The sequence below is a fragment of the Dermacentor silvarum genome, chromosome 2 (assembly GCF_013339745.2).
Source record: "Dermacentor silvarum isolate Dsil-2018 chromosome 2, BIME_Dsil_1.4, whole genome shotgun sequence".
Taxonomy (NCBI): Eukaryota; Metazoa; Arthropoda; class Arachnida; order Ixodida; family Ixodidae; genus Dermacentor; species Dermacentor silvarum.
In genome coordinates this window covers 130564798-130577601 of record NC_051155.1, presented here as the reverse complement: position 1 = coordinate 130577601, position 12804 = coordinate 130564798, and the positions used below count along the sequence as shown (strand labels likewise).

The 12804-nt window shown below is 47.3% G+C and overlaps 1 protein-coding gene across 2 annotated transcripts in view; it reads left to right on the top strand.

Annotated features, from left to right (window-relative positions):
* The window catches only part of LOC119441766 (mite group 2 allergen-like Ixo r 2), a 31572-nt gene extending 24405 nt beyond the window's left edge, over nucleotides 1–7167 (top strand). Inside the window, exons 3-4 of one of the 2 annotated variants that reach the window (XR_007465598.1) lie at nucleotides 901–1076; nucleotides 6495–7166. Coding sequence is in view for 1 of the 2 variants with exons in the window: in XM_049661601.1 (XP_049517558.1) it covers nucleotides 901–1076; nucleotides 6495–6581 (263 nt within the window). In the remaining variant the exon portion in view is untranslated. Of the gene's footprint in view, nucleotides 1–900; nucleotides 1077–6494 lie in introns of both variants that reach the window. The other variant, XM_049661601.1, reaches the window with a different exon arrangement.
* The last annotated feature ends 5637 nt before the right edge of the window (nucleotides 7168–12804 follow it).

The following is a 12804-nucleotide window of genomic DNA, read 5'->3' as shown; positions in this document are numbered from 1 at the left end:
CGTCGAGTCACATGATGCACGGGCAGCGCTTTTCTCTGTCGCACAGATTGGTCATATATATATATATATCGAGCTGACGATAACCTACAGAACCCAACCTGCCATTGAGATAGGAAGGACCTTCTATTTTTTTAGAAGAAAACTGGAAAACGAAGTTTTATAACATTTACATGCAACACAGTTTATGCAGCGGCACTCCTAGTTATCAGGGCACAACGTTCATGTCCTTTGACATTAGAGTGCAGGACATTTGTGAAGGCATTAAATATAGTTCAAGAATGATGATGTGCATGCTGTATCCGTTCCGCTTTATACATGCAGCAGATCTGTTTATGTTTGCCTGTGCAGGTGTTACACATACCATGTATGTTAATTTAGTTAGTAAGCACATTATAACTGCAATTTATACAGCCAATAAAACTACTAGCCTTACTTCGTACAGCCGTCTAATTATGCTTTGCCTTTTGGGTGAAACTGCAAATTTTTAAAAATGTTTACTGCATTCCTTGTGTATATATTATCCCTTTCCTTGCTGTAGTGCCTTGGGGTCCTGCAAGCATATCCAACAAGCTAACAAACAAATAAATATATAATTTGCTGTTATTGCCCTGTTGAATGAAAGTCTGTAAAACAAACACAAGGACTGAGGAGGTGAGACACACAAGCACTTGTATCTTGCCTGCAGCTTGGTTTTGTGCTGTTGTTCTACAGTTAGATACCTACCAACCAACCCAAATTGCTCTCGAACGCAAGCAAAACTTGTCAAAACGTCGTCTACAGCTTGATGACTCCTTCGTTAAACCAGTGTTGATTACTTTTGTGCTTCGAGTACTACTATAATGCAAGGTCCGGTTTATTTTCTTATAACATATGCAGCACATGTTGTACACTGCATTGCAGACCAGGACAGCATCAACTTGCACTTGGATCCCCGTGTACAGCTGCTTGGCATGGAGCTGCCCATCCTAGGTGTCGAGAGGGATGCCTGTAAGCTCACGGCTGCCGCATGCCCAGTCTCCGAGGGCCAGCTCATCCGTGGCACAGTTCCAGTGCACGTTTACAGCTTTGTGCCACCGGTATAGTACGCATACATGGTTGTTCTGCGTGGAACAACTTGCAATCAAACCATCTCACCTCAATGACTCGCTCATATGCACAGTTCTCTTACTGTATTTTTCAACTGATATAGAACAAATGAGTTTGCAAACAAAATTGCTTTCTAAGTAACACAACTAAGCAGCTATGCGAATAGCTAAGAGTGGCCTGTGCATTGTTCTGAGGCAGTTTATTTATCTATTTGGTACATACTGCCGGCCTGAATGTCAGGCCTTGGGCAGGAGTGGGTATGAAATAATACAAGAATAGGTGAAACAATGCAAGGATACAGCAATTCCGTATCAACAGCATGCTAACGTTGCGCATAACAGCACTAGGCACTGCGCATAACAAAGTGAGCATACGAAGTCGCAGCTCACTTATGCAAAACAAGAAACAATACAAGAATAAGTTAAATACAAGGATACAAAATTTCCGTACCAACAGCATTCTAACGTTGCGTGTGACGTGTGACAGCACTCGGCACTGCGCATGACAAAGCCGTATTCGATATTGCAGCTGTTCAAAAAAAAAAAGGAACGAACGCACATGAATGAAAACGCATGACAAATACGCATGATAAATAGAAGGCAAGTAATTATCGCAAACGTTCAAGCGCGCACATGAAAGACGAAATAGTGGGGTTTTCGACCACCTCAGCGGGCAGGTCGTTCCAGTTACGGATTGTACGCAGGAAGAACGAGTTTTTAAAAGCATTCGTTTTGGCCAAGTATTCACCGACTTTCTTGGCGTGGAAGGATCGAGTTTGCCGTCGCTGTACTGGTTGAAAGTATAAATTCTTATCTATTCCTAATTTGTCATGATACAATAAATAGAAAAGTTTTAGTCTATCACGATACCGCCTTGTCTCCAAGCTCTCCAAGTTGGCTGTCTGCAAAAGGGCTGTAGGGGATGTTTTCCAACTATAAGAGCTATAAATAAATCTAGCCAATTTCCTCTGTACTTTCTCGAGTTTTCGGATGTTAGTTTGTGTATGGGGGTCCCAAATTACTGCCGCGTATTCGAGGATCGGCCTTACATAAGTTTTATAGGCCAAGAGTATAATTTCTGCCGTTGATGTACCTAAAGATCTGCGTAAGTATCCTAAGCGTTGCATAGGGTGTTGTGAGAGTGATAGTGACAAGTCAGATACATAGTGAGAGTGACAAGTCAGATACATACTACCAGGCAAAGTGAACAAAGAACACAACTTTACATTGGATGAAGTTGTGCCCAAAGGTGAAACAACACTTCAAATGCACAACAATAGTGACGTGCATAATTGGCAGTTGTCAAATCTAATCTCCCTGTTCAAGTCTGTCCACTATCTAAACGTGTGTCCGGTGTCCCTATACATTCCAGAGGATGTCATGTGCAAATAGATTATAATAGATGCGCCTGTCTCGTCACTAAGCTGGGAACAACATTAACAAAATTGTTGATGACTTCAGTGTTCTGTGTGCTTGAGTTCGAGTTCTGTCATAATTTCCTTAAAATCACGTGAGGCATATTTCGTGCACTGCTTCGCAGACATACCAAGGCAGCATCAGCTTGCACTTGGATACCCACGTGCAGCTGCTTTGCCCATCTTTAAATTTGCAGGGAGCACGCAAAACTGCCAGCAGTGATGGGCCACGGAGTGAGAAAGGGAGAGAGAGAAAAATGGGAAAGGTGCTTGTGACATGAAGATGACGTGAGAGCTTGGTTCTAATGTGAGAGCTATGATAGCAACAGTAGCAATAAATGTTATGATAGCATGCATTTTTTGAAACTTTGCGTTGAGCACGCACCTTTTGTAGGATTCATGCGCCCTTTATTAACGATGATTTAACTTCAGATGGGGCACAGAAGCAGCAGCAGACTTGAAAAAACAGATGAGAATGGCAAGCAGCACAACCTTTATATTGCATTCACCCTTTTGGCAACTTTGCTATCACCCATTTTGCCTTCTTCAGGCACCTGTGTGAATAAACTTGCTCGAAGAAAATATACATACCCCTCTGGTATGTGGCATCTTGTGCTGACACAATAGGACGGCGCAACTGCTGTTGTAAATTCCGTTTTGAGTGTGCATTTTGCAATCTTATTGCGCTGCCCCATCTATCAGCACCTTCAAAACTTTTTCGACAACCTTTTTGTGAAACGTAACGTTCATAAAATCGCAGAACCGAGCATAACTTTGCGAACACTTTTTACGAAAAAAATTGGGGTAATTGGCAGGTTAAACGCTTTTGAAAAGTTCTTGTGGTATAACAGTTCTTGGGTGGTGCTTTACAACCTCCAAAGTTTAACAGTGGGGCCTTTTAGAGTTGTAGCAGTACCATGCTTAAAGAGACGCTCCCCATCTTGTTGAGGAGTTAAGTCAATCTAACAGATGTGCGCTCACCGAGGGGGTGCCTCCTTCCTGCCCCCCCCCCCCCCCCCCCCCCGAATCCACTGGTGGGGACACAGACACGCTTCGTAGTGTGTTGTCCTCCACAGAACTAGGCAGGTGACTATGAATTAAAGAACAGGTAATTTGAAATTATGTCATGTCTCCTGGTGAAGTTAGCACAGAATAATGACGCAAGTTTCCTATCCCTTTATTCAACATTCTCCAGAAATTCAAGATCCATTCAATTCACCTGCGCTTTCTGAACTTCAGGATGTGCTGCACCTTGCTTGAGGGGGATGCGGGTCCCCAGGGTCCCCCCTATAGATTCTCTAGTGAACTTCACATTGCCATCCGTTTCACACATTGTACGCTTCATGCAGGATGAGCACACAGCATTCACTGTACACAGCGTAGACGCAGTGTAGGGCTCGTGCAGATCGTGTTGCGGCAAAAAACCCAATACATCATCATCGTACAGATCGTGCCATGCCGGTTCTGCATGAGCAAGAACTGGCACTCATCATCATCAGCCTATTTATGTCCACTGCAAGATGAAGGCCTCTCCCTGTGATCTCCAATTTCCCCTGTCTTGCTCTAGCTGATTCCAACTTGCACCTGCAAATTTCCTGACTTCATCACCCCAACTAGCTTTCTGTCATCCTCGACTGCGCTTCGATCCCTTCTCTTGGTATCCATTCTATAACTCTAATGGTCCACCGGTTATCCATGCTACGCATTACATGGCCTGCCCAGCTCCATTTCTTCCTCTTAATGTGAACTAGAATATCGGATATCCCCATATTTGTTCTCTGATCCACACCGCTCTCTTCCCGTCTCTTAATGTTAGGCCTAACATTTTTCGTTCCATCGCTATTTGTGCGGCACTCAACCAGCGGGAACTATTTCATGAAGTTCATGGTGAAAGAAATGGTCATATTGTTGACACTTCTCAAACGGAATCATAGTAGTGTTCCTAGATGCGTCTAGCAATGCTTCTTTGCTGGCTGATGCAAACTTGCAGTGTGAAGCTTTCGCTGTGAAGTTTAATGAGGTCATTTTCATATCCTGCAGCAACACACAGGTCCAAGTGTGAATACAGTTGAGCTAGGTTGTTGAGAAAATGATAACTAGGGCGTGGCAATTTCAAGGATGGCAGGGGATAATTAGTAAGGTAGCATTAGAAGTCCCATGACTCACTTTCACGGAAAAAGTAATCCTCACTGATGGAACCCACGCAGCTATGACAGAGGATTGAGCCGTTACAAAGCTGTCAGTGCAGATGTGGGCAGAAATTTTCACAGCAGCATTAGATGTTTTAAAAAGTATATGCTAATGCTGGCCGAGTTAGTGAGAAATCACTGCGACACTTATATTCACGTGTACACATTTACTGCATCTTAGGTGTTGAGGTATACTCAGTGCTAAGGCTACCTCTTGGTGGCAGCCTGCTCTGGACAGTCAGTGTTTTTACATGTGACCTCTAGGACAAAAAAAAAAAAAAGGTTTTGAGATATGGGTGTGAAACATACGATGCCTGTGGAAGCTGAATTTGCACCCTGAAAATAGTTGATGTTAAAGCATTCTTTCTTCATGGTGACTGCTGAGTTCAGATGATAGTTTACATAAACTACCAATTGTTTAGATGCGAAGCATCTTATGCTGGGGGCTATGTCCCTCCTTGAATCAGCCGTGCGGCGTCCACACCCGTACTGCGCATCCTCCTCCCCCTCCTCTCCTTGTCTCATCTACTCTCCTCTCGGCATTCCTCCTCTCCTCTCCGATGCTCCTCTCCTCTCCGGATTGCACAACGAATGGCAACACCTGCGGCTCCGTGCGCGATAATGCGAAGCAGCTTAGGTTAGAGGCGCGACGGTAGGCGTCCCAGAGGCACCGGCAACAGTCACCAACGCCGCGCCTGTTTGGTGCGAACACAGGTAAAACGCCGACGGCGTCGACAACAGTTCTGCGAGTTGCTGGTGCTGCTGCTTGTCCAAGTTTATACAGCTGATAAAACTACCTTGAGTCGACCCCATGGCTGCTTCGCATACTACTCAGGGTTCCCCTACGGGAAGATGGTGTAATTTTTTATGTCAACAGACTTTTATCCATAACGCTTAACTTTCTCCGCAGCACCTAAATGGCACTGACAGCAACAAAATGAGATGAAATGCAGTGGCAGTTGAACTCTAGAGGGGAGGGGAGAGGGAGATGAGATTGAGAGGAGGAAGTGGGACAGGTAGTAACATGTGCCGATTGGTTGGTGCAAGTGATAACATCATACGATCGATGAAGGGAGGGTGTGGCACAGTGCTGATTGGTTGACGCAAGTGACGACTTCATCAGGCCACAGCAGTGGCACTTGATTTATTGCATATGCCACCAAAGGTAGTGGGATCGTTCCCCACCTGCGGCCAGTTGTTTTTTCATCCATATTCATTTCCATTAATTTATAATTTCTTTAATTCAATTAGTAAGTACAAGTAATTTCCCCTATGTTGTCCTTTGTGTCATTGTTGGCTTCTTATGATATGATTAATAATTGGGCCTCTCGTTCAAAGGTAGTACAGTAACTCTAGGTGGCACGATGCACCAGCGCTCGGTTGGCTGTGGTGGTAGAGTGGACACGAAGGCTTCGCTGACACAGATGCTCACAATGCACAGGAATATCTGCAGGATCTCTTTTTTAGATATGCGAGTTAGAATGAACAAGGCTTTACTTGCTTTACTACAAATCTAGGCTTTTTATGCTGTACTATCATAAATTCACTGAGAATGAGTGAAGTGCGTCCCATTGCGTTCTTAGGGTTGCCTGCTTTTGTAATAGCAACCTAATACAGGCTACAAAACACCGTGCTTATAAACCAGATGTAGAGTGCTTGCACATCCCACTCAATGTAATGATGCATAACAGGTGTTCGTGCCAGTTTTCTTTTCTGTTTGCATTTAAATTTATTAAATTATACCAATGGTATATGTTTGCGTGCAGTACATACAAAGTTCAGAGGTACACTGTCATTGCCCGCAGGTCACGGCGGTCACAATTTGGCGGGTGTATGGCGACAAGGGTCTCATGGCGTGCGGCTCTACTACCGTGACTGTCTCCAGACCTTGACCCTCTCGTGGCGCATATCCGACTGTGCACGGACAGACTAGACTATGTCAAGCGCTATAGTATTTTACAAGTGAAGGTGTATATATAAGGTTGTAAAGTAAAAGCTATTTATTCATCTACAAGGGTGAAATTGTAGGCCAGGACCATAGAGTTTCTCACTATAACACCTAGAGGGTAAACTGGCGCCACCGTCTATGCGAGTTTCTTAAAGGGCTGTCGTGCCCTCATGGGAATGATGGGATATGTGTCTGCGAGGCTTGTGTTGGCTGGTGTTGTTCGAGGCTTCGTCTAAAACATGGATATGGCTACACAAATAACGCGTTCTTAAAATAAAATCTACATAAAAGGCTTTCATTCATCCATATTACATCTCTCAATAAAGTTTACTCACATACAATGCAGCATCAAGCGAAGAAAAGCAAGAACAGATGACAAGTTGTTCCAAAGCGAGCGAGAATCTTGTCGTCTGCCCTCCAACTTTAGCGGCCAGCTGATACTTTTTACGTTTCATAGAATTGTGCATCCAATAGTATGTCCTCAAAATTAAACAAAACATGTTTTTTGAGTAATAATAAAGCTAAAGCAGTTTTTTACGTCCTGTTTTATCAGGAAAAGAATCATTGTGACAGACGGAACGGTGCTAGCCAGGTGCGTCTTCAAGGCGTTTTGGCTCTCCAAGAACGATGCCAATCCGAATCCACAATATACCGGCATTCCCTTGCATACCACGGCGCAGCAGCGCCACATTTCCCTGTAGGTTTTATAGCGTGAAACTCTATGGCCAGGACTACTGCTTGACGAATACTGTGAGTTGACTCAAGCGTGTGCTACTTCATTGCAGAAGTAGCACACGCTGGAGTTAACTCACGGTATTCATGGTGTGGACGTGCGAAGCAATATACTGTCATGTTTAATGAACAGGTAACTTCTAAAAGAGGTTGTTAAGGTAAGTCCGAGCCGCCAAAGGCGCAGCGCAGCACCGACAAAAGACCAAGGCACTAGCTCGAGAACTAGACCGTCCTCGTCTTCTTCTGGGGGAAAGTGGCACAAGCGCATGGCATTACCACTCCTCCCAGAAGAGCCTCGACTCGATGCTAAACAAAACATTGACGGGCAGAAAGTCTTGTCCCAGAACAAACGTAATGGTCCAGAAACCATGACTATTCTGGGGTGTGATATGGTTTTAATCAGACGACGTGTACAATCTCGGGCCGCGATTGTCGGGGTCATGCTGGCTGGGCGCCGTCCGGAAGAACTTCATAATTGAGGTCACTCACTCGCTGAAGCACTTTGTAAGTGCCAAAGTACCGACTAAGAAGTTTTTACGAAAGGCCTTTACGGCGGACGGGGGTCCAAACTAACACTTGGTCACCCGGTTGGTACTCAACTTGTCGGTGGCGGAGGTTGTAGTGTCACACATCAATACACTGTTGTTTTCTGATGTTCACGCGAGCCAGTTGGCGTGGTTCCTAGGCACACTGCACGAAACGCTCGGTGTCTTCATCAAGATTGTCAGAATTGTCACATGGTAACATGGCTTCTAACATCGTCTGAACTTCACGACCGTAAACAAGAGAAAACGGCATGAAGCATGTGGTCTCTTGCGTAGCGGTGTTGTATGCAAATGTGACGTACGGTAGTACCTCGTCCCACGTCTTATGCTGCACGTCTATGTACATCTACGGCATGTCGGTCATCATTCTGTTAAGCCTTTCAGTCAAGCCATTTGCTTGAGGGTGATAGGCAGTCGTCTTTCGGTGGGTGGTGTAACTCAGTTGAAAAACTTCTGCTAGCAGCCTTGCCATAAACGCCGCTCCTCGATCTGTTATGACACAGGATGGGGCGCCATGGCGTAGTACGATGTTCTGTACGAAAAACTGTGCAACCGCAGAAGCTGTGCGTTTAAAAGGAAAAGCCTTTGTTTCAGCATAGCGGGTTAAATAGTTTGTGGCGATGATTATCCACTTGTTTCCGGAAGTAGACAATGGAAATGGGCCCAGTATGCCGACTTAATCGAAGGGCCCTCGAGGCGGCGCGATAGGATTCAACCATCCAGCAGGCTTCACATTCGGCAACTTTCGGCGCTGGCATTCACGGCAGGCTTGGACGTATCGTTTAACACAAGTGGCGAGTTTCGGCCAGTAGTACGATTTCCGTACCCTAGCAAGGGTTCGAGTGAAACCCAAGTGGCCAGATGCAGGCTCGTCGTGGCATGCGAACAGGATTTCGTCACGAAGCTCTGCTGGTACGACCAAAATATAGGTTTTGTTGCTGGCAGCAGAATTCTTGTATAGGATGCCCCGTCGTAAACAAAACGACGACAATCCGCGAGCTATTTGGGGGGGCAGAAATGTGTTGTGGCCTTCTAGATGTTCAATTATAGGTCGCAATTCACAGTCTGCTCGCTGCTGTGTCAATACGTCTGCCACGCTTATGGTGCCGAGAAAAGCGCTGTCGTCTTCACTGTGTTCATCTGCAGGTTCAATAGGTGCGCGTGACAATGTGTCAGCATTATCATGTGTGTGGCCTGACTTGTACACGATGGTCATTCGTATTCCTGCAGGCGCAGGCTCCACCGTGCCAGTCATCCAGAAGAGTCTCTTAGGTTTGCCAGCCAGCTTAACGACTGATGATCCGTCACGACCTTGAATGGGCGGCCATAGAGGTAGGATCAAAACTTGGCAAGTGCCTATACGACGGCAAGACACTCTTTCTCCATGGTAGTGTAATTGGACTCAGGTCGTGATCGGGTACGACTGGCGTAAGCTATGACCCTTTCACCGTTCTCCTGCTGCTGTACGAGCACCGCACCCAGACCGATGTTACTGACGTCGGTATGAATTTGTTTCGGCGTCCTCGTCGAAATGCCCAAGAACAGGGGGTGATGCCAGGTGGTGTTGAAGCTCGGTGAAAGCTGCTTCTTGTTCAGAGCTCCAGATGAATGGTCTGTCGTCTCTAATGAGACGAGTAAGTGGTTCGGCAATTTTAGAAAAATTGCGTATAAAGCGCCGGAGTATGCACACAGTCCCAGGAAGCTTCGAACGCTTTTGTTGTCGGTAGGGGTTGGAAAAGCAGCTACAGCGGCAGTTTTCTCGGGATCGGGACGGATGCCTTCCGCGCTCACGACATATCCAAGGAACTTCAGTTCTTCATAACCGAAGTGACATTTCTGAGGCTTTAACGTGAGGTTAGCCGATCGGATTGCCTCGAGCACATGCCGCAGTCGCTTAAGATGTCCGGCGAAGCTGCCTGAAAATACCACATTATCCAGGTAGACGAGGCAGGTTTGCTATTTTAGGTCGGCGAGTACAGTGTCCATCATCCGTTGGAAAGTTGCCGGAGCAGAGCACAGCCCAAACGGAAGTACTCGGAACTCACAAAGTCCATCCAAGTGACAAAAGATGTTTTCTCCCCGTCACGCTTGTCTACCTCAATCTGTCAGTATCCACTTTTCAAGTCAAGGGAGGAAAAATACTTGGCTCGCCGTAGCCGGTCGAGAGAGTCATCTATGTGCGGCAACAGATAAATGCCTTTCCGTGTGACGCTGTTGAGTTTTCTGTAATCAACACAGAAGCGGAGAGTGCCGTCCTTCTTCTTTACCAGGACAACAGGTGATGACCACGGACTGTTTGAAGGCTGGATGACGCCATCGTCAATCATCTCCTTGACTTGTTGAATTGCTTCGCGTTCTTTCTGCGAAACACGATATGGCTGCTAGTGAATAGGAGTGCATCGTTGAAAGTAATATCCTGTGCTGCGTGATTGGCGTCTGAATGACTTTAGACGATCGAGTGAAGCAGTCCTTGAATTCACACAACAGTCCCCGCAGTGCCACCTTATCGTCCTCCGGCAGCTCATATTGATGTCGATATCTGTAACGCATTCTTCATCACTGCCACTTTCTCCACAAGCGAAACACTCAATGACGTCTTCCAAGGCTTCAGCGTAAGCGACGGCAGTGCCACGGAAGAGCATTCGTGGGAGCGTGAGAACAGGGAGTGATCAAAAACGTATGACTTTGAATTTTTCACCCGAGAAGTGCACACACCAAGCGGTTTGACGACATGCCCGCCAGCTGTCCGTACGTACGTCTCTGTCCAAGGTGTGACGACTTTCTTTAAACGGCTTGCCAGTTTTCCGCTGATAATCGAGTAGTCAGCGCCAGTGTCCAATTAAGGCAGCAACATTTCGACCGTCGATCGGCACAGGCATTAGCGCACCAGGATCTCCGCCAGGGGAGGGGTGTTGAATTTTTTCTGGGGGGGGGGGGGGGGAGGGGGGGAAGCAAGCACTTTGCATATATGCAATTTCCTTATTTAGCTAGAGGAATCCAACAGCAAATAAAATGCCTAGTAATTAAAATAATTTAATGACCCAAGGATGATGACAATGTTTATTTGTCAGCATTTTACTCAAAGTACTTAATAGTGAATGAACCAATACAAGACAGTGGTAGAGTGCTTTTGTAATCAGGAAAATTCAACCTCAAGGCCACCTCCTGAATTGTAATGACAATGGAACAGGGCACTGAAGGTACACGTTGGAGTGGTGGGGCTGGATGCGTGGGGGGGGGGTTACAACACCAGCCCCCCCCCCCCCCCCTTCGGTGCGCCAATGAGCGAGCACAGGTATGTTCATGGAATAGTTGTCTCCATCCTGAGACACCGGCGTCATCAAGTCTGTCTGAGGTAGCGTCGATTAGAGGTCTTCGGCACATTGAGTGTCCAGCGGCCTCGCCTCGAAAGGTTGCTGAACTCAGTTTTCCAGGCGAGGGCTCAGAGATCGTCCTTGCGACATCCGACTTGCACCTCCCGAATAGGATGGTTGTGGTGATGGCGATCGCGACTGGCGCCTTGATGACGGTGGCGCGCGCTGTCGGGCGATAAAATCTTCAATCTCGGGTAGCCGTCGTCCGAAACGGGGTCGGGGTGAATTGACAGGAAACCCCTGGTGTCCGAAGCGGCGGTACTAGCACTCTCGGTATAAATGACCTGCCTCACCACAGTAGTAACAGAGCGGTCGTCGGTCGGGCATGCGCCAAATGTGCGATTTACCCGCGGCTTGTCGAGCCTCTCCAAAATAAGGAACCGCCTGCGCTGACTGAAGCGTCGCATACGGGGTGACGGCAGGTAGCGGCGCTGGTGCAGGGATAGGCGGCCCGAATGCATCGGCATAAGTCGCATGCTGGTAGTTGCACAAGGTACCAGGTGTCGCCGCCGACGGGACGGTGCATCTTAAAACGTCATGCGTGACGAGCGCATGCTGCGCTTCGTCACGCACGACGCTAGCGATGAAGTTGGCTGAGGGCTGCTGTGGCTGATGCAGCTGTCGCAGCTCGTCGCGGACTACCGATCGAATAATCTTGTGAAGCGACTCGACGTCAGTTGTGCGAGCTCCTAGGCCGCTGGTAGCAGAGGAGAGATTCACTTGCAGATCGCACTGATGTGAGCACTGGTGCAGGGCTTTCTCCATGGTGACGGCTTCAGTGAGAAACTCCGCAACCGATTTGGGAGGACTACGAACGAGTCCACCAAAAAGCTGCTCTTTCACGCCTTGCATCAAGTGACGCAGCTTCTTGTCTTCCGACATGGTAGGTTCAGCTTGCCTGAAGAGATGCACCATGTCTTCCACGTACATAGCCACACTCTCATTAGGCTTCTGAATGTGCGGCTGGAGGGCCCATTCTGCTCGTTCCCGGCAATTGGAGCTGGCGTAGGTGTCCAAGAGCCTGCGACAGAACTCACCCCTGTTGTCAGGACGTCTTCGCGGTTCTGGAACCACGTGCGAGCCCCATCCAAAAGACTGAAGTAAACGTTTCGGCACTTTGCTTCGTCGTTCCATCCATTAAACTCAGCTACGCACTCGAAGTCCGCCAGCCAGTCTTTCCACGTCTTCAAGAAGGTTGTCATGAAGGGACTTGGCACGTGCGGTGTTTGCAGCGTGTAATAAGATGGTGAGCAGCCGTCGCAGGCTTAGTCGAGGTAGTAGCGCATCTAGCATCATACCTGCCAACGTCGTTGTCCTCTCAGGTAAAGGCTCAAACTCAGGGGCCAATCCCTGGATTCTCGGCTGGCGCAGTGTACTGGCGTGAGCTCTGGTATCGGTCTAACGTTCCTGCTGCTGGGAGGGGTCTGTTGCATGGGTCGAGAATACCCAGCACCTCCACCAGAAAAATGTCACATTAATGACGGCGACTTCTAAAAGAGGACGTTAAGGTAAGTCC